The following is a 26,446-nucleotide window of genomic DNA, read 5'->3' on the forward strand; positions in this document are numbered from 1 at the left end:
TTTACACATAAGGATAGTCGAGTATTCATATTCACCATGTTTTATGTAACAGTAACATTTTTAAGCTAATGCGTATATTAACACTTAGTAGTATTTAAATAAAAAATAAACTAATTGAAGCTTTATTTCTTTAATAGACCCATTTTTCTAGGTTTCATTTTATATAGACTACCTCTGATGTTATGTATGTATATGAATTCAACACTAATCACGATTCAGGCGAACACGAAAATGACACTATGACAGAATCGCCATTATCTGTAACAAATAATAGGGTGTGATTTGAATACCTGTCATATTGTTGCTGTGATAAGTTTCCTGCTGGTTTCATTTCCACAGCTCTGAGAAATAACTGTCTCCACTCAATATGTGACTCATAATGATGACAATTGTGAACATGTGTGATTCAGCCAGCTCCGATACAGAGCAGCGTCTGGCAAGCTTATTGTCTTATTGTTTGTATTACAGGCACATTCTTATTTCTTATCTCTAATTGCACTGCAAGTTAGAGAAAAATATTTAAGATTTCTATAACAACACTAATATATTAATAGCAGTTACAAATAATCGTTTTCGCGAAACCCCTGATCACATAATATATAAAGATTGGGATTCATCATGTTAAAAATGACAACATGTGGAAGAGAACAACTATCAGGACTGCCACTGGTGATTGGTAACAACCACTAGATGGAAGTACAGTTGCTCCATGCAATTCAAATGAGAGTTATAGCATGACTTATGCAGTTGCTAGATGGCAACATAATGAAATTGATAAAAGTTGTTGCCTTCAAAGCCTATAAGGCTGAGCAATCTGTTACATGATCTGTGGTGAAACCTAACTAAACCTGTTACAAACATAGCAATATTAAATGTTGGCTATAATGAAATACTGTATATAATTATTTTTTTTAAATTATAAAAAACAAGAGCCATAGGCAAGTTCTAATTTATATAAAGTAAAAGTCTACAAAGCCTTAATGATAAATCATCATCTAGCAGATGGAACACGAATTAAATATTTAAATTTAGGTCATAATATTTTACAAATTAATATATGTTATTAAAAACAGATTACTTCGTATGAAAGTGATAAATCACAAATTATTAGGCTACTATTACTCTTGTTTCTTTGTTTTTCTTCTGTGATTGTTATAGAAACTCGGAACAAAAACGCTGTCACTTCAGCCAAAATAGAAAACAAATTTCCATGTTCTATTTCAAAATTATCTCTAAATTTTGTAATCAAAATACTTACAAAGATAATGCAGTAACACTGAATAGTCAAAGAACTGACATTTTTTCACAATGCTATTTTATTCTTTCAAGAACTTCTCATTGATATTCAGAAAAAAGAATCTGCTTTAGTTTTGAGGAACTCGGTTGTGATCTTCGTTCCATCAGAATGTTTCTGGCTTTAGAGAATACCCTTGCACAAGGTACAGATGTAGCAAGTGCACAACAATTCTCCCGAACCAATTGACTCAAAAGAGGATAATTACGTTCGTGATTATCCTACCATTTTAAAGGATCCTCTTTCTCACCAATTAAGTCATCCTGAAAATATCTTTGCACTTTGATAATAGCATGAGAAGTTGTCATTCCCTCTGATTGAAATGTGATCACAGTCTTTCTGTAGGATCATCACACTGTCATTTATAGGCTCCTGGCTTGTGGTCTGAGTATATGCAGGAGAAGCTGTTGTTATCATTTGGTTCGAGGAATTGATTACACTTGACTTTGCTTTGTCGGCAGCTGTACTGTCGAGGAATACTGTAGTCTTAAAACGTGGATCAAGAAAAGCAGAAAATGCATAGGTCAGGCTGTGCTCAGATTTTCCCATATGAGTGAGTAGTAATTCCATATTTAAACGTGTCACAACTACTTTAACATCTTCATGAAGTTCCTGCTTTTCCATCATTTTCTTTTACATACATTGAGGAATCAGTTTGTCAGAACTATCACCAAAGAGCCATTTATGTAACTTTCTCCACTTACTACCTTTTGTGATTGTTTCGAAAGAGCTAAAATATTGCACAGTTTGAGGATCTCTCAATCAGTCACCGAAACAACTGGTAAGTCCATATCAAGTACAGCAATGGTTGCCCTCAAAGCAACTTTTAATTCAACAAAGCATTTGGCCATGTAGAACGTGGAAGTCTAGCAAGTGGGGACATCTTGGATCACTTTTCTGGGCGTTGCTCCTCTGTTTTCTTGGTACATTCATAATGACCAATTTGCTGCTGTGTTTCATTTGAAATGGCTTACAATTGACTTTACATTCTGACAATTGATTTTACATCCTTCAGAATTTCCAAGTTCACTAGAGCATAATGGAAAATCAAGTTTATTGTGTAGGCGAAACAGCCGAAATGTTTCCAGATTAGTTCTTCTGTGATACAAACATACATTCGCAATTGGCAAGAATCAGCCGAAGATAAATAACATTGTGACAAAATCATCATTATCTGTCACAGCGATTTTTTTTGAGCTGTGATGGCAAAACACTGTCACACTCCACCACTAAATGTAAGTACAAAATTAAGTGAAATATATCCTTGGATTTTCGCGAAATTGATAGAAATTCACGAAATTGCTTCATAATCACAATATTTTCAACAAGAAACTGGTTTTTATGGAGAATTTGTACAGAAAAGTCATTTTTTTTCCAAATAAAACATGAAAATTTTTGTTATAAATATACCTGAACATTTCTACATATTTGATCATTCAGTATTACATGTGTGTGGCAGCTGGCAATGATATATGCATAGTTTCAGGGACTATTTCCACATGCAGACAATAGTCATTTTTCTTTTGTGCAGCAACTGTTTTCGTGAGGTGAAGAAGGCAGTGCCGTCACCCTCTCGCAGTTCAATGAAATTTAATTATGAATTTAATTAATTATGCACACAATTTTCTTTCAGTTTCAAGGGGAGTGTTTCAATACCTAATAATTTTAAAAATGTTACTTTATTATTTTTTAAGTTCTTTTTATGGTGCAAAATATGCACGAAATTGTTTTTAATCAAATATTCACCAAAATTAAACCATTTAAACACCGAAATCAGGGTAAAATAATCACCATAAAATCACACTCCTGTCTCTTGTACTTGCTCCCCACTAATATCTCAAACAGTGACATAGATAATTTATGTGGAGTATACCAATTGCCTCGGATCATTGCAAGTTTTTCAGGACTGATGGAATATCTGGTTTAACTGAACTTTAAGCCTCTTGGTGTTTGATACTGTTGTCCTGGCCATCCTATCAGTCTTACCTAAAATCACATTTCATATTAAGAGTGTTTGGAAACAGTGCTCCAAAACGTTATACAGTGAAACCTGTCTAAAGCGGCCATCTGAAGTTACCTTGTAAAATGGCCGTTTTATCAGGTGGCCGCTGGATTAAGGTTGCGATTTTTTTATGAATCTGCATGAAAATACCGAATTTCATTGACTTTTTAGGACTGTGCGCGTACAACAATCATGCATATTAATGTCAGCCTCTTCCATTCTTGCAACTAGCCTTTTCCAAACTCGCTAGCAGTACCTCAGTTTAAATGACTGGATAATACCTTGATCAAGGGACTGGAGGTGTATTGGGAAGAAATACCAATTTCACGGATCACAATGCGATTTTGTCGTTTAATCTTAGAATTGAAATCACATAGCTAATTCTCAAACAATGATGATGTTATCCAAGCTTTATTGTTGGCAGTCCACTTCACCTCCAATAAGCCCATGTCAATATTTTTCAAACATCTCGGTTTTAATGATTTCCCTATCATTAAGAGTGGTTCTTTTTCTCCTGCAGCATTAAAACAAAAGAGCAGGGTTATTCTGTCTTTTGCCAACTTCCCCCCTTTACACTCTTTTTTCTTAAAACTTAAGTTTTGTTAGGGAGGGCCCTGAAGATAAACCTGTTTCGTCAACATTGTAAATGTATCTGAGTTCATATTCCGCAAGAATGGAAGGCAGTCTATTTTTTCCATTCTTCAATAACATTGGTTGCAATGTCACCTTCTTCACCAGACACAGAAGGAAATTCAATGTTATGCCATTTTCTGAAGCACTCTAACCACCCATTACTAGCAACAAAATTTCTTACATTGAGTTCTTTGGCAATTTCAAGAGCTTTCTCTTGAATCATAAGCCCACTTATTGCCAATTTCTCCGCCCTCGCACACTTGAACTATTCGTAAACGAAATCATTCACATTACTAAACACAAATTCTCTCTTCCTCCCATTCTTTTAATATTTTATCTTTATTCTTAATTATGCCGTTTATTTGTGTCCTTCCACATTTGAATATTTCTACAATTTTTCTCGCAGATGTTCCCTTTTCACTTTCTTCAATCATTTTTCGTCTCACCTCTAAACTTAACACCACTCTAAATTTATTGTTAGAATGATTTCTCTCCCAAACTAACTTCACAGTTCTTCTGGATCAAGTGAATGAAAAGAAGAAAAATTCGTAAAAGCCTGTCCATATAGAGAAAGATAGAAAGAGGAGAAAAAAATCGAATGGTTAACTACCTAAAACATACTGTGACATTTTCGATAGAAAAAGTCCATGTTTCAATCCTTAAAAACAAGTAAGAATTTATAGCTGTGCAGGGTTGGAGTGGAAAGTGACAAAAGAGTCATAAAACAGTAACCAGCTAACCCCAAAGATATGGAAGGTATACTGTTGTACACTTAGCTATTGCTTCCTGTCCTCTAACCATCGAAAAAATAGGTCAGACAGTATCGGTGAAAAGATTTTTTGTTGGACAGTGACCGTTATAGTCAGGTTCCAATCCAAATAGACCCCGGCCGCTGACCGGCGCATGAGGTGACCGCTAAATAAAGAGAGAATTTGTATTGATCTTACGGAAAATGCAATTGGTTCCAGAGAAAATTGGCCTTTTGGCCAGGTGGTCGTTTAAATGAAGTGACCGCAAAGGCAGGTTTCATTGTATACTGTATTTAGGGTCCAGAAGTTTCTTGCATTTACATGCATTTTCGTGAAAGGTATAACTATGCTTACACATTATATATACGAGTAATCAAGATTTGAGTTTATTAAATTTGGTTTTATGTTGCATAGAGGTGAATATTTTCGTAATTTTTTTATAAATGCATCATATTTTCAATACTTTGATATTCAAACATCACGTGCTAGGTTGCTGACTTGCATGCCTCCATAAAGAAAATTTTTGTTAAATGCCCATCAAAGAGAGCAGTTATTTAGATCAGTAACACTTGTATTCTATTGCCACCTGCACCAGTGTTAACCTGCTGGGCAATGCTTTTCAATGCAGCCTTACATTATGCTCAGCATCTACAAACAGTTAAAGAAGTAGATTCTAATGCTGCTTCTATTGAAACAGCAAAATATACTGGCAAACAATGAGTTAGAAGGGGCTCTTGTTTTTATATCAGCTCATTTTTCTGGTTTACCAAAGCAATCACATCATTGGGCACGTAGGATTGATACCCCTTCTGTCATTAACTTGCCTATTGTCTGTAAAGGTGAGAGCCTTAACCTCTCGTCCCACCCCCTGGGCCATCCTGGCCTGTCATTAGGTTTAAAAGAAAGAAAGAAAGAAATCACGTCATTGAAAACTGTTGACACTCCCTTACATGTGTCGCTAGCTAGTTTAAAAAAAAATCGAAATTTAATCTGAGTTCTGTTCCTGCCAATGTATGGCAAAAAGTAAAGGAAAAATGACTGAAATTAAAAAAAAAAAAATGCTAGACACCAACAGGAAAATCCTCCCTTGTACCAAAAGATTTATCTCTATCTGCAGAACGAGTAATATCACTTAAATACGTCCCAATAACTTCATATAAATTCATACTCATTAGCATTAATACTGTTATAGGAAACGCAATTTTTCTTTTAATTTATTAGTGCATGTTTATTGGCATTAAGGGCATATTTACAGACGTGGACAAATTATTAGCAAAATTGGAGAGTTTTATTATATATTTTTACAAAGTATGATTCTTCAATTTAAACTACAGTTGACATCTTTGCATATTTCCAAATTATTAGAAAAATCGAAGATTTGTATTGTATATTTTTACAAAATTTCACTCTTCAATTTAGACTACAATTGATATTTTTGCATATTTACAAATTTATTAGCAAATGTGGAGTTTTTTTTTTTATTTACAAAATTCGACTTTTCAATTTGGGCTATAAGTGACATTTTGGATATTTCCAAATTATTAGCAAAACTGAAGATTTTATTATATATTTTTTACAAAATTTTACTCCTCACTTTAGACTGCAGTTGACATTTTTGCATATTTACAAATTATTAGCAAAATTGAAGATTTTATTATATATTTTTTACGAAATTTGACTCTTCAATTTAGAATAGCCTACATTTTTTATCTACTGTAATGATAGAAATATGCAAAATTGTCAACTGTAATCTAAATTGAAAAGTCAATTTTTGTAAATAGAATTATCATAAAAATCATCAATTTTGTTAATAATTTGTCCACATCTGTACTTGCATATTTAGTAGTTTTTACTGCACGAACTACCAGGCTCTAGTTATGTTGATATGAATGATGGGTAAATTTAATTACCGGTACTTGCCAGATGTTTGGACAATGATTGAATTTAAATTATTCACCAGATATTTTGAAATAGCAGCAGATATATCGAATTATAATCTATAGTTGAATTAGTCACGACATATTTTAAACAACAAACTATGAGCAGCAACAGAGCTGCCCATAACATTTTAGAGATGCAAAAGTTCAGTGGCTGTTGCTTTCCTTGCACTCGTGATCTTTATAAGCATACTGGGGACCCGTCATGTAAACACCCTTTGAATAGCCAAAGTTTTCAATAATTATCATCACACTACTTTTGCTGATAGACAAAATGAGACACAACCCATTCTTCACTATTTGGGGATCGTGTGAATTATGTTATTTGCTCAGTGAGTTTTCAGCTCCCAGTCCTCTACATTGTACAAGCGAGTTTGTCTTTTCTGTTTCACCGCAGTGTCAAACTGCTCATATCAACATCTCCTTAAACATTTTTCAGTTGTTCATGAATGCAAATCAGAGCCTCATCTTTTCACAGTGAGGAATTCAAACACAGTTAACTATTTCAATGGTATATCAGTGTCTGCCATATTGTTTTGTTTTATCGTGCTGCTGGCTGCTGGCTGAAAAAGCAATCACTGCAAGAAAACGTGTGGGAGAAAAATGATTTCAGTAGTTTTTTTACGTACATGAATATTAAAGCAGGCAAACAGTAGGAACCATTATTTTCTGACTGCTCCATTGTAGATTTGGGAAATGCAATCACTTGATCAGCAAAGATCAATATACTCATAGACAGTAACCAAGCCTTTCTTTTCATTTTCATAGACAAACCGGTCAAGTGTAGACACACTGAAAGAAATCTTATGGTGTCTTGCAGCAGAGTGAAGCAAAGTTTCCACTGAGATGCAGTGTTTCTAATACAGTGATGGCCACCATGATTAAAAATGTAGTGTAATTATCTATTTCTTGCGCCTTCTGCACCATGAAATTCTCAACAAAACAAAATATGCACAGTGCATGAAACAGCTGATAGCCAACTTTTGAGTGCAAAAGGAACTGCACTTCTTGGACTCCGGATCTTCCTGCACTCAACCATTAATATCCATGTTTTAATAGATTTCCGTGGACTGGAGGCTTTTCTATGCACAAAAATGAATATTCTACCAAACATTCAGAATCAGCTTATAACTGAATTTCACAAAAAAAAAAAAAAAAAAAAAAAAAGTGACTCAGGGCCTTTCTGCAATCATCGATTCAATTGAATTATCACCAGATATTTTGAATGCCAATCCAATTTAATTAGTACCAGATTTTTTGAAGGATGATCTAATTAATTATTTTGAGACATTTTGAGCGACAATTTACATGATTAAGACATTTTGAGCCTTAATCTACATCAGCGTTTCTCAAACTTTTTTGAAGTGGGGACCACTTTTTTAAGTCAGAGCAGTTTCGCGGACCACCATACTCTTGTTCCCTTCGAAAGCAAATTTATCATTTTTGTAGCATATTTTAATATAAGCATACTTATATTTTCAAATAGAATCAATTAATTAAAATTAATTTAGTTGAATTAATTTTATATTAGTATTTACTAATTAAGTTAATATTAATGGAAGAAAATTCATTTTCGTTTTTTTTTAATAACTCGAAATATTAGAGTTTAGATAATCTTTAACTAATTCACTTACTTACTTACAAATGGCTTTTAAGGAACCCGAAGGTTCATTGCCGCCCTCACATAAGCCCGCCATCGGTCCCTATCCTGTGCAAGATTAATCCAGTCTCTATCATCACACTCCACCTCCCTCAAATCCATTTTAATATTATCCTCCCATCTACGCCTCGGCCTCCCTAAAGGTCTTTTTCCCTCCGGTCTCCCAACTAACACGCTATATGAATTTCTGGATTCGCCCATACGTGCTACATGCCCTGCCCATCTCAAACGTCTGGATTTTAAGTTCCTAATTATGTTAGGTGAAGAATACAATGCGTGCAGTTCTGTGTTGTGTAACTTTCTCCAATATCCTGTAACTTCATCCTGCTTAGCCCCAAATACTTTCCTAAGCACCTTATTCTCAAACACCCTTAACCTATGTTCCTCTCTCAGAGTGAGAGTCCAAGTTTCACAACCATACAGAACAACCGGTAATATAACTGTTTTATAAATTCTAACTTTCAGATTTTTGGACAGCAGACTGGATGATAAGAGCTTCTCAACCGAATAATAACACGCATTTCCCATATTTATTCTGCGTTTAATTTCCTCCCGAGTGTCATTTATATTTGTTACTGTTGCTCCAAGATATTTGAATTTTTCCACCCCTTCGAAGGATAAATCTCCAATTTTTATGTTTCCATTTCGTACAATATTCTGGTCACGAGACATAATCATATACTTCGTCTTTTCGGGATTTACTTCCAAACCGATCGCTTTACTTGCTTCAAGTAAAATTTCCGTGTTTTCCCTAATCGTTTGTGGATTTTCTCCTAACATATTCACGTCATCCGCATAGACAAGAAGCTGATGTAACCCGTTCAATTCCAAACCCTGCCTGTTATCCTGAACTTTCCTAATGGCATATTCTAGAGCGAAGTTAAAAAGTAAAGGTGATAGTGCATCTCCCTGCTTTAGCCCGCAGTGAATTGGAAAAGCATCAGATAGAAACTGACCTATACGGACTCTGCTGTATGTTTCACTGAGACACATTTTAATTAATCGAACTAGTTTCTTGGGAATACCAAATTCAATAAGAATATCATATAATACTTCCCTCTTAACTAATTCACTAAAAAAAAAAAAAATAAATAATGTTGGTACTCACATTAATGAGATTCTTGCGCAATTGTTCTATATATATTTGGATGTACGCTGGCAAGCTTAAGTCGGAGATCGTCACATACATCAAGTCGATTTCGGTACTTTGTTTTTATTAAAGTTACTGATGAAAACCCTTTCTCACACAGATACATAGAAGCAAACTGAATTATAATCTCTAAAGCACCATTGTACAGTTCACTGTATTCTCTTTTCACTAGTGATGAGGTCCAGAAATTAACCAAACCTTCCGCTTCGAATTTCATTTTAAGTACGGTGTCATTCGAGACTTCAATTAACTGTTATCTTTCACTCTATGAAAGTGTATTGTTTTAAATATCGCAATGGAAGGGATCACGAATCCATGGAAATTCGTAATTTTAACTTGGAACATTTATCATAATGGAAAAAGAGTTCACCGCGTCATATATGTCAACTGTGATCTGATCACGTCCTTGAAGTCGGCAGTTTAGTTTGTTTAGCTGTTCAGAAATATCCGTTATGAAAGCCAAATCACTATTCAAATAGTACTGGATAACAGAATGAGCCACTGCTGACAGTACAGACAACGCTAGAGGAACAGCGCGGAAAGGGTTGTTCTCACGTGGAACTTACGTCAGAGTTCACGCGCTGTTTCATGAAACACAATTTTGCGATGCCTGGTTTATACTAACCTACAAATAACAAATAGCTGACACAGTTGTAAAAGGGTGCACCATAAAATTCTTTATACAGTCAAAACTCAAATGAATACTCATTTGTGCCGAAATCAGAAAGTCGAAAATTGATTTTTGTCCACTAGGTCGCGCAAATTGCATACTGTGCGACGGTCCGGTTCCAGTATTACACGAACAGGGAACGTATTAGCAAATACTTTACTATAATAATACCGGACAGTTGTATACTAGCAGCATTGATGTGAGTGCCGGAGAGGTGTGGTATTACTTACTTACTGGCTTTTTAGGAACCCGGAGGATCATTGCCGTCCTCACATAAGCTCGCCATTGGTCCCTATTCTGAGCAAGATTAATCCATTCTCTATCATCATATCCCACCTCCCTCAAATCCATTTTATATTATCTTCCCATCTACGTCTCGGCCTCCCTAAAGGTCTTTTTCCCTCCGGCCTCTCAACTAACACTCTTTATGCATTTCTGCATTCGCCCATTCGTGCTACGTGCCCTGCCCATCTCAAACGTCTGGATTTAATGTTCCTAATTATGTCAGGTGAAGAATACAATGCGTGCAGTTCTGTGTTGTGTAACTTTCTCAATTCTCCTGTAACTTCATCCCTCTTAGCCCCAAATATTTTCCTAAGCACCTTATTCTCAAACACCCTTAACCTATGTTCCTCTCTCAAAGTGAGAGTCCAAGTTTCACAACCATAAAAAACAACCGGTAATATAACTGTTTTATAAATTCTAACTTTCAGATTTTTGACAGCAGACTGGATGATAAAAGCTTCTCAACCGAATAATAACAGGCATTTCCCATATTTATTCTGTGTTTAATTTCCTCCCGAGTATCATTTATATTTTTTACAGTTGCTCCAAGATATTTGAACTTCTCCACCTCTTCAAAAGATAAATTTCCAATTTTTATATTTCCATTTCGTACAATATTCTGGTCACGAGACATAATCATATACTTTGTCTTTTCGGGATTTACTTCCAAACCTATCTCTTTACTTGCTTCCAGTAAAATTCCCGTGTTTTCCCTAATCGTTTGTGGATTTTCTGCTAACATATTCACGTAATCCGCAAAGACAAGCAGCTGATGTAACCCGTTCAATTCCAAACGAGGTGTAGTATTACGACCACAAATACAAATACTAACATAGCGAGAATCGGACTATTGTTTAAGACATGGCATACTGTCTGCAAAATGTGTTTGTACAAATTGTGGAACTGTGGAATAAACAAGATTTCATACGGTTGAGGATCAGTGATAGGTTTGTTCAGGCTTTTGGTATGCCTTGCATGTCCTTTTTTTTTTTTTGGTAGATAAGTAGATAGAGTAGATAATGAGTTTTCGTAATGTCGAGAATCAGTGACAGGTTAGGTTTGGTTTGTTCAGGCGTTTGGTATGTCTTGCATGTACTTTTTTTGGTAGGTAGGTGAATAAAGTAGATAGAAAGTGAATTTTCGTAAGGTCGAGAATCAATGCTAGGTTAGGTAAGGTCTGGTTTGTTCAGACTTTTGGTATGCCTTGAATGTACATTTTTTGGTAGATTTCTACGGAAAAGATGTATAATTGTGCTACGTTTGTGAAAAGTAAGTTATTTTGCATTTTTTTTAGTGGAATTATCATTCCTAGCCATTTTTTAAATATGGAGTTTCTAATGCTTCATAAGATTTTAGAAATTTTGTGTTTTCCGACCTTTTTCAGTAATTTTCGTTTCTGAAAAACCATGAGATATTTAATTTTTTATAAGGAAAATAATAATGAGAGGCCGTGATGACGAGCTATAGTTTTATCTGTTTTATTAACAACTTCGAACTTGATAATACAGTGCGTTCGTAGCTCGGCCGCACCGTTGTAACATAACCTAAAAAAATAAACAAGTGTTAGAAAAGTTTTAATTAAGGATGATGAAATAAACAAGAAAACTTTTAATTAAGGATGTTGAAATAAAAAATAAACGTGAATAATTTTAAAAGGGACAATTATTGAAAGTACAATTTTCAAATTTGAATGTTTTAGTGGTCCGGTCGAGCTACGAACGCACTGTAGTAGGCCTACGCTGTAACCGTTACTGAAGACATAAGACTTCATCTGTAAATTGTAGCCTACTGTTTAATTGTACGCTATGAAGTGGCGGATTTACAATATTTATTGCCGCAGATAGGCACCCAAAAATTGCCTGTCCCTTCCCCCGTCCTAATTTTTATCCTTCCATTTTAAATTCTCGATAAAGGGAGTAACCGGCAAGGTTTGTGAATTGTGACTATTGTAAGGAGAGAATTGGAACTAGAGACTTCTAGAATAATCGTTTTAAAAAAAATTACTCTTTTGCTGAACGAACTGCCGAATGTTTTCGCCCAATCTAATTCAATAATGCCGTCACTATTTGAAGTCGTGTTTGTATTCAGTACTTCACTCCCCTCCCACGCTAGTATCTGTACAAGAGACACAGATTGCCATTCCTATGAGCAGTGGCGTGCCATTGTACCTCTGAAATGTTGGCAAACATTGCAAACGAGTTCTAATTTGTTACTCCAGCATGAACACTACTGAAAACCGGAATGCACAATACAGGCACGTGCACGGTAGGGGTAGTGATAGAAGACGCAGTTTCGTTGTGAGTACGACTAAAGAACGACACGGCATTACTGGAATCCAGTGTACAACTCCATTTTATCCAAAACTTTTCCGCCCCAAGAATTTGTTGTTCTCGACTCTACCTATATAGCCTATTGGTAAATCCCCTTTATGTGATCAATTGTTCACAAATGTATATAAAATGGCTATAATAGTATTATTATATCGTAATAGTTTATCATATTTCTGTATTTACGAAAATTAGCATTTGACATTGGTATGAATGTTAAAATTAGATATGAATTAATTAAATCGTTTAAGTTAGAACATAATACCGATTTTGCACATAGGCCTACTTTACTTTTACATAAGCGTAATGATTGAAAAGGTTATTAATAACAAGTATGGAAACACATTTTTACAATCTATTAACGGTATAGATGTAGATATTGAAGAACTGGAACATGCAACAATTAGAAAATATATATTGTTAATGATAATTTGTAGAAACAAAAGCCGCCCTAAATAAGGGTTCGATAGATCGGCCTACTAATCAATTCATAAAGAATAATAAGTACACAAAACAATTTACAGTTCGTCATTCACCTTTATAAAGCCAGTTGTGTAGACTAATTTACCGATGGACACCGCATCCGCGATGAGATGAGGTGATGATGGAGATTTGTTGGGATGTCATAGAACCGGAGCTCCCTGAGAAAACCCCTGTTACCTGGGCCACGGGCTTGCCCAACACAAGTTTAAAAGGGGGTACGCTGGGGATCGAACCAAGGTCCATAGAATTATAAGTCCAGCGCTCTAGCCACTAGACCACGGTGGAGACTAAATTAAAATATGTTTCTGCTTTCAACTTATTAATTTTAGACAACAATATTAATCGAAAACTGTTGGGTACCTTCGCGCATTTTCTTATGTTTTAATAGTTTAGTGGTACTGAATTTTGCAATACGAACTAGAAATAATGTATCAGTTGACTGTCTTTAAATGACTGGCATATACCTAGTAGAATATAATATCATTTCCTAGTGTAAATATGTGACAAGGCTACATAAAAGACTTACGTAAGAAAAGCGGTAGTCTTATATGTTTACACCTTCAAAGACCTTTACTTTAGAGTTATTCGGCATTCATTTTTTTTTTTAAAAACTTAAAAGGAGTTCGAAACGTTTTTATTATTTTATAGTAAGGAGGGAAATCTTTCTCGAAATCGGAAAATTTTTTAGGCGTTTGAAGGGAAAATTTCTTTGCTGAACCTGACAGCACTGCAATGTATCCAACGTGACCTTGAGTTGGAATGAGTGACGTCATCTAGCGATACGTGGGAGGGGGAAGTTGCACGAATTCGGTCGCGCGGCAGCCGGGTCAGTGTAACTCGAGAATGCGAAGCGATAGAACGCTCACAGTAGTTTCACGATTCGTAACGAACCAGGCTACAATCTCAGTTTAGAAACAATCAGCAGTCGACAAGTTAAATTGGAAAAATTCGCGAATGAAGTTGAGTGAAGAGAGAAATTTCACAATGTCGATGCATATGCAGTGCAAATGGGAGCGGACATATAAGCAATGGATAGCAAACGATAGAGCACGATAATTACTATAGCAATCGACATGTTTACTCTCAATGCATACAAGATGGCTACTTCCGAGTCCTAGCGAAGATATACCTTGTTTTCAGGGTATCTGGAAAAAGAGATGTTGATTGTCCCTGCTGGCGTTTACCTTAACAGCAACCTATCACCAATGTTTTCACGTATGAAACTTGCGGCTCTGCCTCCGATACAGCCTACCCTGATTTTTTTACTGTTGTTTGTAGTTTACAACTCGGTAAAGACTGAGAGCCAAATAAGGTAGGAAACAAACAAATTTTAATTGAGAATTGGATATGTTGACAGTATATCTTACAGTGTTACAGCAAGTTGCAGCGGTGAGGAGAAAGTATGCAGTAAAGGCTGGTTCACAATAAACCGGAAACGACAACGAGAACGGAATTAATGTTAAAATAAATGTATTTAAATGTGAGTGTTCACAATAGTTAATTGTGAATGCTCACATTTAAATACATTTACTTTAACAATATTTCCGTTCTCGTTCTCGTCGTCTCCGTTCTCGTTTTATTGTGAAGCAGCCTTAAGTTGTTTATTATTCACATGGATGTGTTAGGTGTTGCCTGATGTAATGAAAATATTGGCATGCTGCGTTTGGTTTCTTTCTTTCTTTCTTTCTTTCTCTTTCCATTTTAACAAGCATACCACAAAGCGGGGCTTAAAGAACACAACTTGACACGTACCCCGTAACAAAACAACAGAATGCCAGATAATAGTGTTTTTTCACACCCTCGTTGTACGATAAACGTTAACGCTATGTTGACGTTAGTAGTGATGTACTTTATGACGTATGTTAACGTTCATAAAACTTCGGAAAGAATTGTTATACGATATTTTCCTCTCCTTTAACATTTATCATGTTGTAGCTCCTATAATAGTCAATCAATCGCGCTGAATTTTTTTCAATTGATAGCTTAATGTCTAAGGAAGGCGTAGAACAAAATTCGAAGTGAAAATCTTTCTCGAAAAGTAAGGTAAAGAAGATACTAACATCGATGTGATGTATTCGGAATAAACATTTACACCTTCAAAAGCTGATAAGCGGTAAACTTTTTCACATTAGGGAGGGGATCAAAGCGAGAGAAATATTGAGAAAGAATGGAAATTACTTTTAAAAGTGGTAGCAACTGAACATCTTTACTGGTTTGCAAGTTACGGCGAGTTAAACAAATGAGTGTTTTCACTTGGCAAGTACTCACGAATCAACTTTTTTTTTTTGTGTGTGTTCAAATCTCAACGAAAAACACTTTCCTGAGCCCTCTTGTACTTCGACGTGAATAATTTATCCATCTGGAGCTGTTGTGTACAGTAGATTAATAACATCCACAGTGGTAAATTTCAAACGAAATACCGAATTTATCACCGAATTAGGCCTACGGTAAACTTCATGTTCACGTTATTCGGCTAGAGATAGCGGGTGAGATTAATGGCACTGATTGACTTTTTCATTAATGACGTCAAAATAGCGTTAACGTTTAGCATGCGACGAGGATGCGAAAACTCTCTAATATCTACGTCATCACTTGGCTCAGCATCTTAGCTTTTAGAGGGCTGGACCCGGGGCGGAGATTACAATGTAGGCCTAAGTGTCAGAATTGTGCCGCTGGTATAATGGAAACAACCAACGAGAAAATCTACACATTATATCCTTGACATGGATTTGAGAGAGCAACGCACTACTCGTCATAAAACAGGAAACAAATCTAAGAATGGTTATTAGAGGAGAAAAATTTTCTCCGGCGCCGAGGATCGAACCCGAATCTTTGGTTCTACGTACCAAGCGCTCTAACCACTGAACTACGCCGAAGTTCAATCCACAGCACCGGATCGAATCCCGCTTCTCTAGTGTCTTTCCCTTTGTGACCTTACTCCATGTTCGACATGTATGTTGACATATAGGCTATTAAGTCAACTGCTATTGTTACCATAACAGATAAATTCTGTAGGACTAGTCTCACGGTTGTTGAAGACGGTCGAATCATCAAATTACTTTGTATGTAATGAGTAATGACACACACAACAATGTTCACGCATTCCCATGATATAAAATTACAAGCCTGATGCATTTTAATTTTATATAACGTCTTCATTATATATTTTTTTCAAGGTTTAAAATATGAGTTTATTATGTTGTTGTAGGACTCGTTCAAAGTGTCCGAAATTACAGCCTCTCGAAGTGACTGTTGCATAGCAGACGTTGATTAAATGCGTCACAGCACATAATTTGCTTTTGCGGGTTGTGTTTATGCAACAGCTTACTCCAGTGACAAGGTCCTGCTAAACATGATTTTTATCAGTTTCAAACTACATGACACAGTCCAAGAGCAGTTAAAATTCATTATTCGTTTATAATTGTGTTACACAATAAGATTAGCCGTTATAACATAGGATAGAAATGCACGTGTCGTGCCATGAGACGATAATTACAGGGAGACATAACTTAATGAAACTTGCTCAAATTACAAACGAAGTGATTACTGAGGACCCAGAGACAATTGATTTTTGTCTTACGTGTTGTATAGGGGAAACTGTCCTAAAACGATATATCATAAGAAAAAATTGCTGTTGGTGGTGTGTTTCTTCATAATTAGAACTTTGTTTTACACACACACAAATATTACACTACATTACTTTTACTATGGCACAGTTAAAAACAGGATATTTTTAATTAAGCGTCCTTTATGCAGGTGAAAAAAAATAACACTATGTCATTTTATCGCTAGTACTTGGGTAAAATGACGTACCCAGCTGAAAGTGATATATCGAATGTTTTTAATGTTTTTACTTGAATATATGGCATGAAAATGACTTTGCTCTCTTGGTTGGAGAGACGGGCACATTCGCTGTGTGCTCTCATATTGCACTTAGTAGAATTGAGCCAAGTCTCTTTTTGTATTTAATGGCTGAATAAATCATTTCATCAAGGGAATGACACATCATCATCATCATCACCGTCATCTGAGTTGTCCACTTCTTGATCGAAAGGAAGCCTTTTCTTCACTTGGCGACATGCACGTCATATTTCCAAGCGTTTCGTCCCTGCATCACTTGTCTTCACGTCAGAAGGGCTTCTGGTAAAAATGTCTGCTCTGTTGTGCTTCTTTTCCTATAGAGATGCCCAATTTGTGATGAAACGGAAGTGGGAATATGTAATATGGTCACCCGGATAAGCTTGATGTAGTTTCCTTTAAAGATCTACAGGCAGATATTTCTCCAGAACATCACAAAGAAGATGATTCAATTGTTAGAGATATTGACTGGTGTTGTTGATCCAGCTGCAGTTGTAGGGATTAGTGCAGGTACTTCCAGTTGCACATTGTCTTCAGCATTTGCAATTTCCGATTCTGGGCTTTCATTCTCATGATAGGACTTTCAGTTATTTTTGCAGCACTAAAAACATGATCAGGAAATATATCAGTAGACAGTGGATGCGGGATGACTTATCGTTGAATATAGGGGCACATTTACTATATGTTACATTTTTTTTTTCATTCAGACCATTGGCTCAACAGGTTTTAAACGTAAATAGACGACGTCAACATGCTACTGTATCTCCGTACAGTTAGAAGGAAAAGAAAAATAACGTACTGTAGTACATACCTTGCAAGTTCAGTCCTCGTCATCATTGATGCAATTACCAGCGTTGCAGTAAACGACGATATATTCTCGTAAGTTGTCGAAGCTGAATCGTCTTCGCCTATCGCTTAAACAGTTTTTGTATCGAGAGAATGTCTGAAGAAAAACTCTAAAATGGGGATCACTCAATTTCTTTAGAGGAATATTTGCACTGAGCATCATGTTGCACGTGTCGTTTAGACCCGCACAACTAAATGATGATGATGATGATGATGATGATGATGGTTCCTCAGATTTCATTTCAACGCATTTCCTGTGCGATGTACTGTTGCAATGTTTCTCTATAGCCTGAGTTGTTCTGGCTTTTATTTCAATTTTACATACATTACACACGATATTGTCTTCGTTAATACATAAAATGTCACTCTCATACTTCTTAGTTGCATTTCGTATCTCTGAGCGAATTTAACGTTTTGACTTCGATATTATGAATGGATCAGCACTACACTATTCAACTCGTACTAAATACTTGAGCAGGATAACACAACTGCACACATTGCGTTGCAATGTTACTATGAACGGACCGGGGTTCCTTCATTCTGTACGCTGCTGTACTCGCCAGGTACACAAAAGACGGACGACGCGGCACGTGCCATATAGGCTACTCCGATACGAAACAACTTCACTTTTCCTTAAGTCATCCCGCATGCACTGTCTGTATATCAGTATACAAAGGCCAAATTCCTGTTTGTGCAAATCAGCTAATAGCATTGTGGTTGGTGGCTGCTCTCCTGTAGGCCAATGAAAATAAACTGCCAATCTGGTATTGGGTCACTCAACTCTTCTAAGATAGGCCTAAACCCTCAACTATTTGGAGTCTTCCTGGTCGTGATACGTTTTCAGAGGCCCAAAGAATTTCACATTTAAGAGTTGAAGTCAATGCGTAAAGTGCGGAGAGAATGAAACCATTATCGCTGGTATATGTCGACAAACCAATACGTTTGTGATCCAAATGACCATCAACCAGAAGTACTTTGTTGTGTTTGGAAGTGTTGGCATAGTCTTTCAAGCATTTCAGCCACTGTATAAACAACTCCCCGGTCATTCAACACAATTCATTCACTAGTCCTAATGTTTCACATGAAGCTTCAACAAAAAGTTCTTGTTTTGACTTCTTCACGGCAAATATCAAGACATGCAGAGCAAAATTTCCAGGAGAACTCACATGACATTACTGTAGCTTGCTTGTTGACTTTGTTTGGCGCATTTTATAGTCCCTACTTGCTTCTTTCCTCGAGCTGCAAGGATTTTCTGTGATCTTTGAACAGCTGCGGATAGTGCCGATTCATTAACATTTCATATTCATGTAGAATAGATCTGTTTGTCACCTAAAACCGCGTATCAATTCGGGTAAAATGACATAGTGTGCATGCCATTTTACTGGTAGCTTTCAATATATGGAAGTACAACCAATGGCCAGATGGATTTGAAGGTTACGAAATGTGTTAAAAATAATCAGAATGAAAGTACTTACATACGTCATGTATAAAAAAAAAAGTGTTTGATTTCTTTAAGTCTATGTAAAATAACAGCAAAAAAACATCACTTCTAAGTCCGGCAACAATATTTTCACTGATTTAAGCATATCCTACAAATAAAATTTTTCACGAAAAATCAATGCAATTTATGGATGTTCTCTGTAACCAATATACGGACATAACCCAGTTCCTTTATTTTTTATTTTAGTAGGTTATTTTACGACGCTTTATCAACATCTTAAGTTATTTAGCGTCTGAATGAGATGAAGGTGATAATTTCCGGTGAACTGAGTCCGAGGTCCAGCACCGAAAGTTACCCAGTATTTGCTCATATTGGGTTGAGAGAAAACCCGGGAAAAACCTCAACCAGGTTTGCCCCAACCGGCAATCGAACCCGGGCCACCTGGTTTCGCGGCCAGATGCGATAACCGTTACTCCACAAGTGTGGACTAACCCAGTTCATAGGAATGCTGTCTCGTGTACAAGTATTGAGAAACCTAAGGTGACCTATGTCATTTTACCTGGGCATGTCGTTTTAGGGCAGTTTCCCTACAAATTACATTTCTTGTAATTAAAAAAATAGTGGCAGGTGATTCGTCGAATTCTTATGATCGCGTGATACGTTTATGCTGTTCGTGATGGTTGTTGTGAGCATGGTTGGGATTGTGAGTAACCTTTCAGAACTTACTAATTTTCCAGTTGTTTGGAGTAGCCATATATAACGAACCGAACAGAGTGGATGACCCTTCAGAATTCACTAATTTGTCAATTTTTTGAGTAGTCAGTCAGACGAACCCAACAGAAAGTGACTCGTCAGGTCGTACTAAATTCCCAATTGTTTGGAGTAGCCATACGTGACGTAGGCCTACTAGAATCGACGGAATCGACTGCTAAATGCGCCGTAGCATTTCTAGTATGTGACGTCACAAGCTTGTACAGTAGAATCAATCGGAATTAGTTTGTAACAAGTAGTGCTTCTCGCGTTCGTTTGTTTACGTTTGAGTGCTTCAGTACATTGAAGAAGTAAAACTATCATATAGGCGTACTGTGTGTGTAAGATAAATAAATGGAAGGAGGAACTATAAGAAGACAAATATTGCGCAGGCGAGCGCGGGAAATAGTGTTTTAGGTGTATAATTATTTTAAAAAGGTTGACGAGCAGGAAGCTGCCGGCCATCATGGTGCTGGCTGCAATGTTGCCAACGGGCAAGAAACGACTGCAGAAGCATGTGGTGTGGGATTGCGAACCATAAGATGCGTCCACACCGAGGCCGCTGTGCCAGTTGGCATTGCCGCATGGCTAAAACCAGTCAGAAAAAGCCAGATCTCGACTGTCTGTTCACGGTGGTGTCGGCAAGGCTATTGGAGCGAGTTCATGTGAAATAGGACGGAAAATTAGAAAATTTAGCAAACAATTTTTAATTTTCATTATATTTTTATACAATAAAATAGAAGGAGATGGATTTTTTTTTTTAATATGACATCTCTAGGGCTAGTAGTTTTCTTGCAAAATTTCATCAAATGTATCGTATATGAAGATTATTTTTATGGTTTATTTAACGACGCTCGCAACTGCAGAGATTATATGAGCGTCACCGGTGTGCCGGAGTTTTGTCTCTCAGGAGTTCTCTTACATGCCAGTAAATCTATTCACATGAGCCTGTCGCATTTAAACACACTTAAACACCATCGCCTCGGCCGGAATCGAACCCGCAACCTCGAGCAAAGAGTCCGGCGCTATACCAACTACACTACCGAGGGCGACTCGTACGAGTATTATTATTATTATTGTATCTCCAATGGGGGTTAGCCCTATTTTACATATGTATGTTAGGGCTATAGTTTTACACAAAAAAAAAAGATAAGCATAAGCATAAAGATAAATGGAAAAGAAAACGGCCCCAGGAAAACTTAACTTTCTGGAAAGCCCTCGTAACTGCGCTCGTGTGGCCAAAATTTGTATAAATACTTGTTTTGACATTATTAACATGGTGGTCGTACGAGTATATGAAGAACATTACGTTCTTTCTTCGAACTCTTTAAAATTGAAAATTTCAACAATAAATTGCCTAATTTTAAAGCACTTATCTTCCCGATCATACAGATTTGTAAAGCATATTCATTATTGTATAAGATTAGGACACAGTCGATTTAATCCGTATTTTAATTATTTCCCCACAAATAAAATTAAAACTAAAAACATGGCAATATTGCAAACTTTTAGAACTAATTAATGGAGGTTTCAGATATTAGCCCCAAGACATACAAGTACAGAAATGATATATTTCATGCCCGGAAATTCAGTTTAATTTACCTGTCTTGCACACCATCAGCACACAAGTTAAGGTTATGCAGGCCGGGATTGCAGCGCAATTCTCGACTTGTTGCAGAGTGATATTGGAGAGGTGATTGTGAGTAGTTCATGAACCAGATGTCAGTAGTGACCTTTATAATTAGTAGGGACGGCTTCTATTAGTTATTTGTAACTTTACTGAAGTATTCGTGCTTTCCAATTTATACAGATTTGTATTTTATTTTAAACTGCACGCGTTAGTTGAGTCTTGACACTAACTCGTCGTAACTCGGTAACCAGTAAAGATTTTGAGCAGCGATAGTTTTAAAGTCAATTTTCATCAATAGACTAACAAGCAAACATTCTCATGGGGGCAGATAAAGTTAATTTTTTTTCTTCCACCATGTTAATAATGTCAAAACAAGTGTTTATACAGATTTTGGCCACACGAGCGCAGTTACGAGGGCTTTCCAGAAAGTAAGTTTCCCTGGGGCCGTTTACGTAAAGAAAACACACTGTCATGGGAAGATTTATTGGAACAGATACAGCAATTGTTGAGCTGTTTTTCAACATATTCCCCACCGGAATTGAGACATTTTTCATACCATAGGATCAACTATTATCCCTGTGTCGTAGAAGTCTGCCGCCTGGAATCGGAACCAGTGTGTGACAGCCGTCTGCACCTCTCTGTTGATCCCACTTACGACAAATGTTTCATTTCCGGTGGGGAATACGTTGAAAAACAGCTCAGCAATTGCTGTATCTGTTCCAATAGCCTAAATCTTTCCATGAAATTGTGTTTTCTTTCTGTAAGCGGCCTCAGGCAAACTTTCTTCTTGGACTCTCCTCATAATTGCGCTCGAGTGACCAAAATTTGTACAAGCATTTGTTTTGACATTAACATAGTGGAAGAAAAAAATTAACTTCTTTATCTCCCCCCATGAGAATGTTTCCGGAAGGTTACGAATTCGATTTCCGATGGGGTCATGGATTTTTCCATTGATCTAATCCTTCCAGCCGCACTATGACCCTGGGATCTACTCGGCCTCTAACATAAATGAGTACCAGGGGCATTTCCTTGGGAGTAAAGGCGGCAGGCACGTAGGATTAATATCCCTACTGCCCTTAACTTGTCGATTGTCTTTGAAGGCGGAAAGCCTTAACTTTAGCCCCACCCTCTGGGTCGTCCTGCCCTGTTATGGGGCTGCCTTTACCTTTTATGAGAATGTCTACTTGTAAGTCTCGTTGTCTACTTTCTAACGAGTAAAAGATAACAAAATATTTACGTGTAATACTTAATGTGATTTCCAGAAAAGCTTAAAGTAGTCTATAGGCCTATATTAGGCCTAATTTAAATTCTGCGCGAAAATGTAAACACATTTCAGACTTTTTATTCAATTTCAGTGAATTTAAATATAGAAACACATCACAATTTTATATTTTTAATTGGAAATTATTTTTTCTTTCATGAAAACATAATCTGAAATCCAAATATACCAAGAACTTTTCAAATTAAAGATAGTGATCCCAAAGCTCACTCAGTCCATTTATCCATGTTTATGATTTATACATATATATGATTATGTTTGATACCTCTATCATATTTGAAGCATGTTTTCTTCCAGAACAACGCCATTCTTTGTTTAAAAGTTTATGTTCTTGTGCATGTCACTTGAAAACTCGCTCAGTCCGTAGATCGGCGGATAAAAAACTGACCCAGCCCTTTCATAAAAATGGACTTAACGCGTTTTGGGATCACACTCGTCAATTATATTTAAATGTTAGAATATTACGAAGAATTGTTTCTGACACGTTTTTATTCTCTTTTGTTCAATATTGATTCGTCAAACCAAACACGTCTCTCGGAGTTTGAGCCATGCAACTATGAATTCAGCGACAATGGAAAGAGTTGAATAACAGATATTTTGATCTTTCAGTACTTTCTATGATCTTTTAGTACTTTCTAAACAAGCTGCTATTTCTCCTCCAGTTTTACACAATTCATATTCCATATTTGTAAATTATTTGTAATTACAGACTTCGTAATAACAAATTCATCGAAAAGCTTACCTGAATTGACTTTCATAGAACTTATATTCTCAAGAAAGTCAATGTACAGAGAGTTCTTATGCAGACGGATCCCAGATAGTAATGTTCTGTAGTGCGGAGCGCCTGTCCCGATGAAGCTAAGCGGTAAGGACTAATGTGGGACCGGTCTGCGTAGAAAAGCGTGCACGAACCTGTCCGTAAAGGCTGGTCCACAATAAAACGGGAACGAAAACGAGAACGAGAACGGAAATATTGTTAAAATAAATGTATTTAAATATGAACATTCACAATTAAGTATAGTGAATACTCACATTTAAATACATATATTTTAACATTATTTCCGTTCTCGTTCTCGTTGCATCCGTTCCCGTTTTATTGTGAACCAGCCTTAAGCCGGCGTGCGATCGCTCGCCGCCCAGTAGCAGATTTTGTTAGGTAGAGGTTGAAGTGGGACCGGCATTGGTATGCATAGGAACTCTCTCCGCCCAGGTTGGTACGGTACATTTTAACACTTCGCTCTCTGTTCCGACGTCTATATCGTACAGTACGATTATTTAGTCCTGACAGTCGCCGACAATGTGCGCCTGGGTCAGGCGAGTCCATTAAGTCACGCCAAGGGGTGTTCGGGTTAGTCGCTTGCATTCAGAGCAATCGTATATCACACGTGCGGTAGAGTACTGCATTCCTTTACTGACCGCTCGCCCTTATCTCTACTCCGGAGCTCTTCCCACTACTGCTATTACTTTCCCTCTTTCGCGTCGCCGAACTGTCAGGACTAATAATCGGTCTGTACTCATGCATGCAAATATTGTACAAATAACAGCACAGACATTTTTTATTAAAATAATACTGGCACAAAACAATAAAACGAATACTGTTTTGGTTTCATGAACGTAAAATGATTTTAAGAAATTATTTAAACGAATTTTTCAGAAACCGGGACATATATGGGCGTTTCGGACATGGGACACTAAAGGCTGGTTCACAATAAACCGGGAACAAAAACGAAAACGAGAACTGAACAGAAATAAAATTAACTATTGTGAATGCTCACATTTAAATACTTTCATTTTAACATTATTTCCGTTCTCGTTTTTGTTGTCGTTTCCGTTTCCGGTTTATTGTGAACCAGCCTTTAGCTCCAAATCGAGACAGTTCCGGAAAATCCGGGATGAATGTTGGTTATATATTTATGTACATATTTCTCACTTTCATATTGCATAAAATCTGGACTGCACTGATGATAATATGTTTTTTTTTTTTCCTGGGAACATAATTTCTACGGCGTTTATATCCGAATCCATGATGTACAGATCGGCGGAATGTCCGACTTTTACTCATTGTCACTTGAATAATAGTTGAAGAAAATAAACAATAAACGTTAATGTTATTCGCAACATGATAAAAAGAGTTGGATTGCTGGGAAATGTGTAAGGAAGTCATCTTCGTGACACACATCTAAGAGTAGTTGCAGTGAACTGTGTCTGAATAGTGTTTTGTGTCAGCCGCTGGGGGCAACAATGAAGGAAGGTGCGCTCGGACAGACCGGCCGGGAGGAGCTACGGCTAATCTGAGCTTCACACGATGAACTGGTACGGCTTCACTTGCAGTGTCGTCAGTGTCAGCCATGGAGCAGCAGAGCGAAGATGGGCCCGCGGTAAGGAAACAGGCTGTTACGGTAAGTCACAAACTCTCTGTTACCTTATACAGGATTGAGCATTTCCGACTGTTCATTTAAAATAAAATATTAACCCATTTGTCGATTGTTTGTTTATTTCTGTTAAATCATAATGTTCTTTGCATAGGCGCCAACTTTTTTGGGGGTGGGGGTGGGGAGGGGAACAAGGCACATTCAACCCCCTCAAATTATACAGGCGGGGGTGTCACCTTCCCCAATAAAATTAATAACGTGGCCTTGCCCCTTCAAATAATTCGAAAATAGTTTCTCCATGTTAAAAAAAAAATTAATTTGTTTCAAAGATGAACTAGGACACAAGTCAAAAATGGTTATTTCAAATCCATAGACAGGGTAGTTGCCTCAATGAACATGTTAGTGACGCAACTGACAATGTCTCCTCCCTTTCTTTTCTCCTGTATTTGAGATCGGTGAATCCCCACATATGATGCAACGGTGGCTCGAATTTGTCTATGATTCAAATAATTTCATTATTCAAATTAACTTTACAGGGAGTTATACCTGAAAGCTTGATTTGTATGATTCAAATGTTTTACTTCAGTTCTTGCGATCGAAAAATAACGGTCAGAAGCATTACAACGTGGAAATCGACTTTGTATGTATGTATGTATGTATGTATGTATGTATTAACGCTACAATTGAGTATATATTCGGTGGCAGTGATATATGATATACAATAATATTACAATAATTTCAGTAATAAAATTACAATAATTACAGCAAAAAATAAATAAAATAAACGTAAATTTAATTCTAACTATAAATAAATGCAATAAACCTAGGACTATAAATATAAGCTGTGCTATAGTAAACCTAACTTATAAGTATCTCTCCTTCTATTGCCTAATACCGATTAAATACGGTACCTAATGTTCAACATTTTTTCATAAACAATTAAATTTGTTACGAAATTTGGAAGTAACTGTTATCGACATTCAGTTTCAGTGTTTGTTTTTTGTGATGATCGTCATTGCGGGTGTGTGCTTGTTAAGAGATGGTGATTGCGATGTAACTATTGATAATGGATAAATTCTT

At 36.6% G+C, this 26,446-nt stretch overlaps 1 protein-coding gene across 1 annotated transcript in view; it reads left to right on the forward strand.

The window, feature by feature from the left end:
* Nucleotides 1-25,378, forward strand: part of Fs(2)Ket (Importin subunit beta Fs(2)Ket) — a 123,823-nt gene extending 98,445 nt beyond the window's left edge. Inside the window, exon 15 of the mRNA XM_069841523.1 lies at nucleotides 25,221-25,378. Within this exon, the coding sequence (XP_069697624.1) occupies nucleotides 25,221-25,239 (19 nt within the window). The 3' untranslated portion in view covers nucleotides 25,240-25,378. The remainder of the gene's footprint in view (nucleotides 1-25,220) is intronic.
* Nucleotides 25,379-26,446: the final 1,068 nt, after the last annotated feature.

The sequence above is a fragment of the Periplaneta americana genome, chromosome 12 (genome assembly GCF_040183065.1).
Source record: "Periplaneta americana isolate PAMFEO1 chromosome 12, P.americana_PAMFEO1_priV1, whole genome shotgun sequence".
Classification (NCBI taxonomy): Eukaryota; Metazoa; Arthropoda; class Insecta; order Blattodea; family Blattidae; genus Periplaneta; species Periplaneta americana.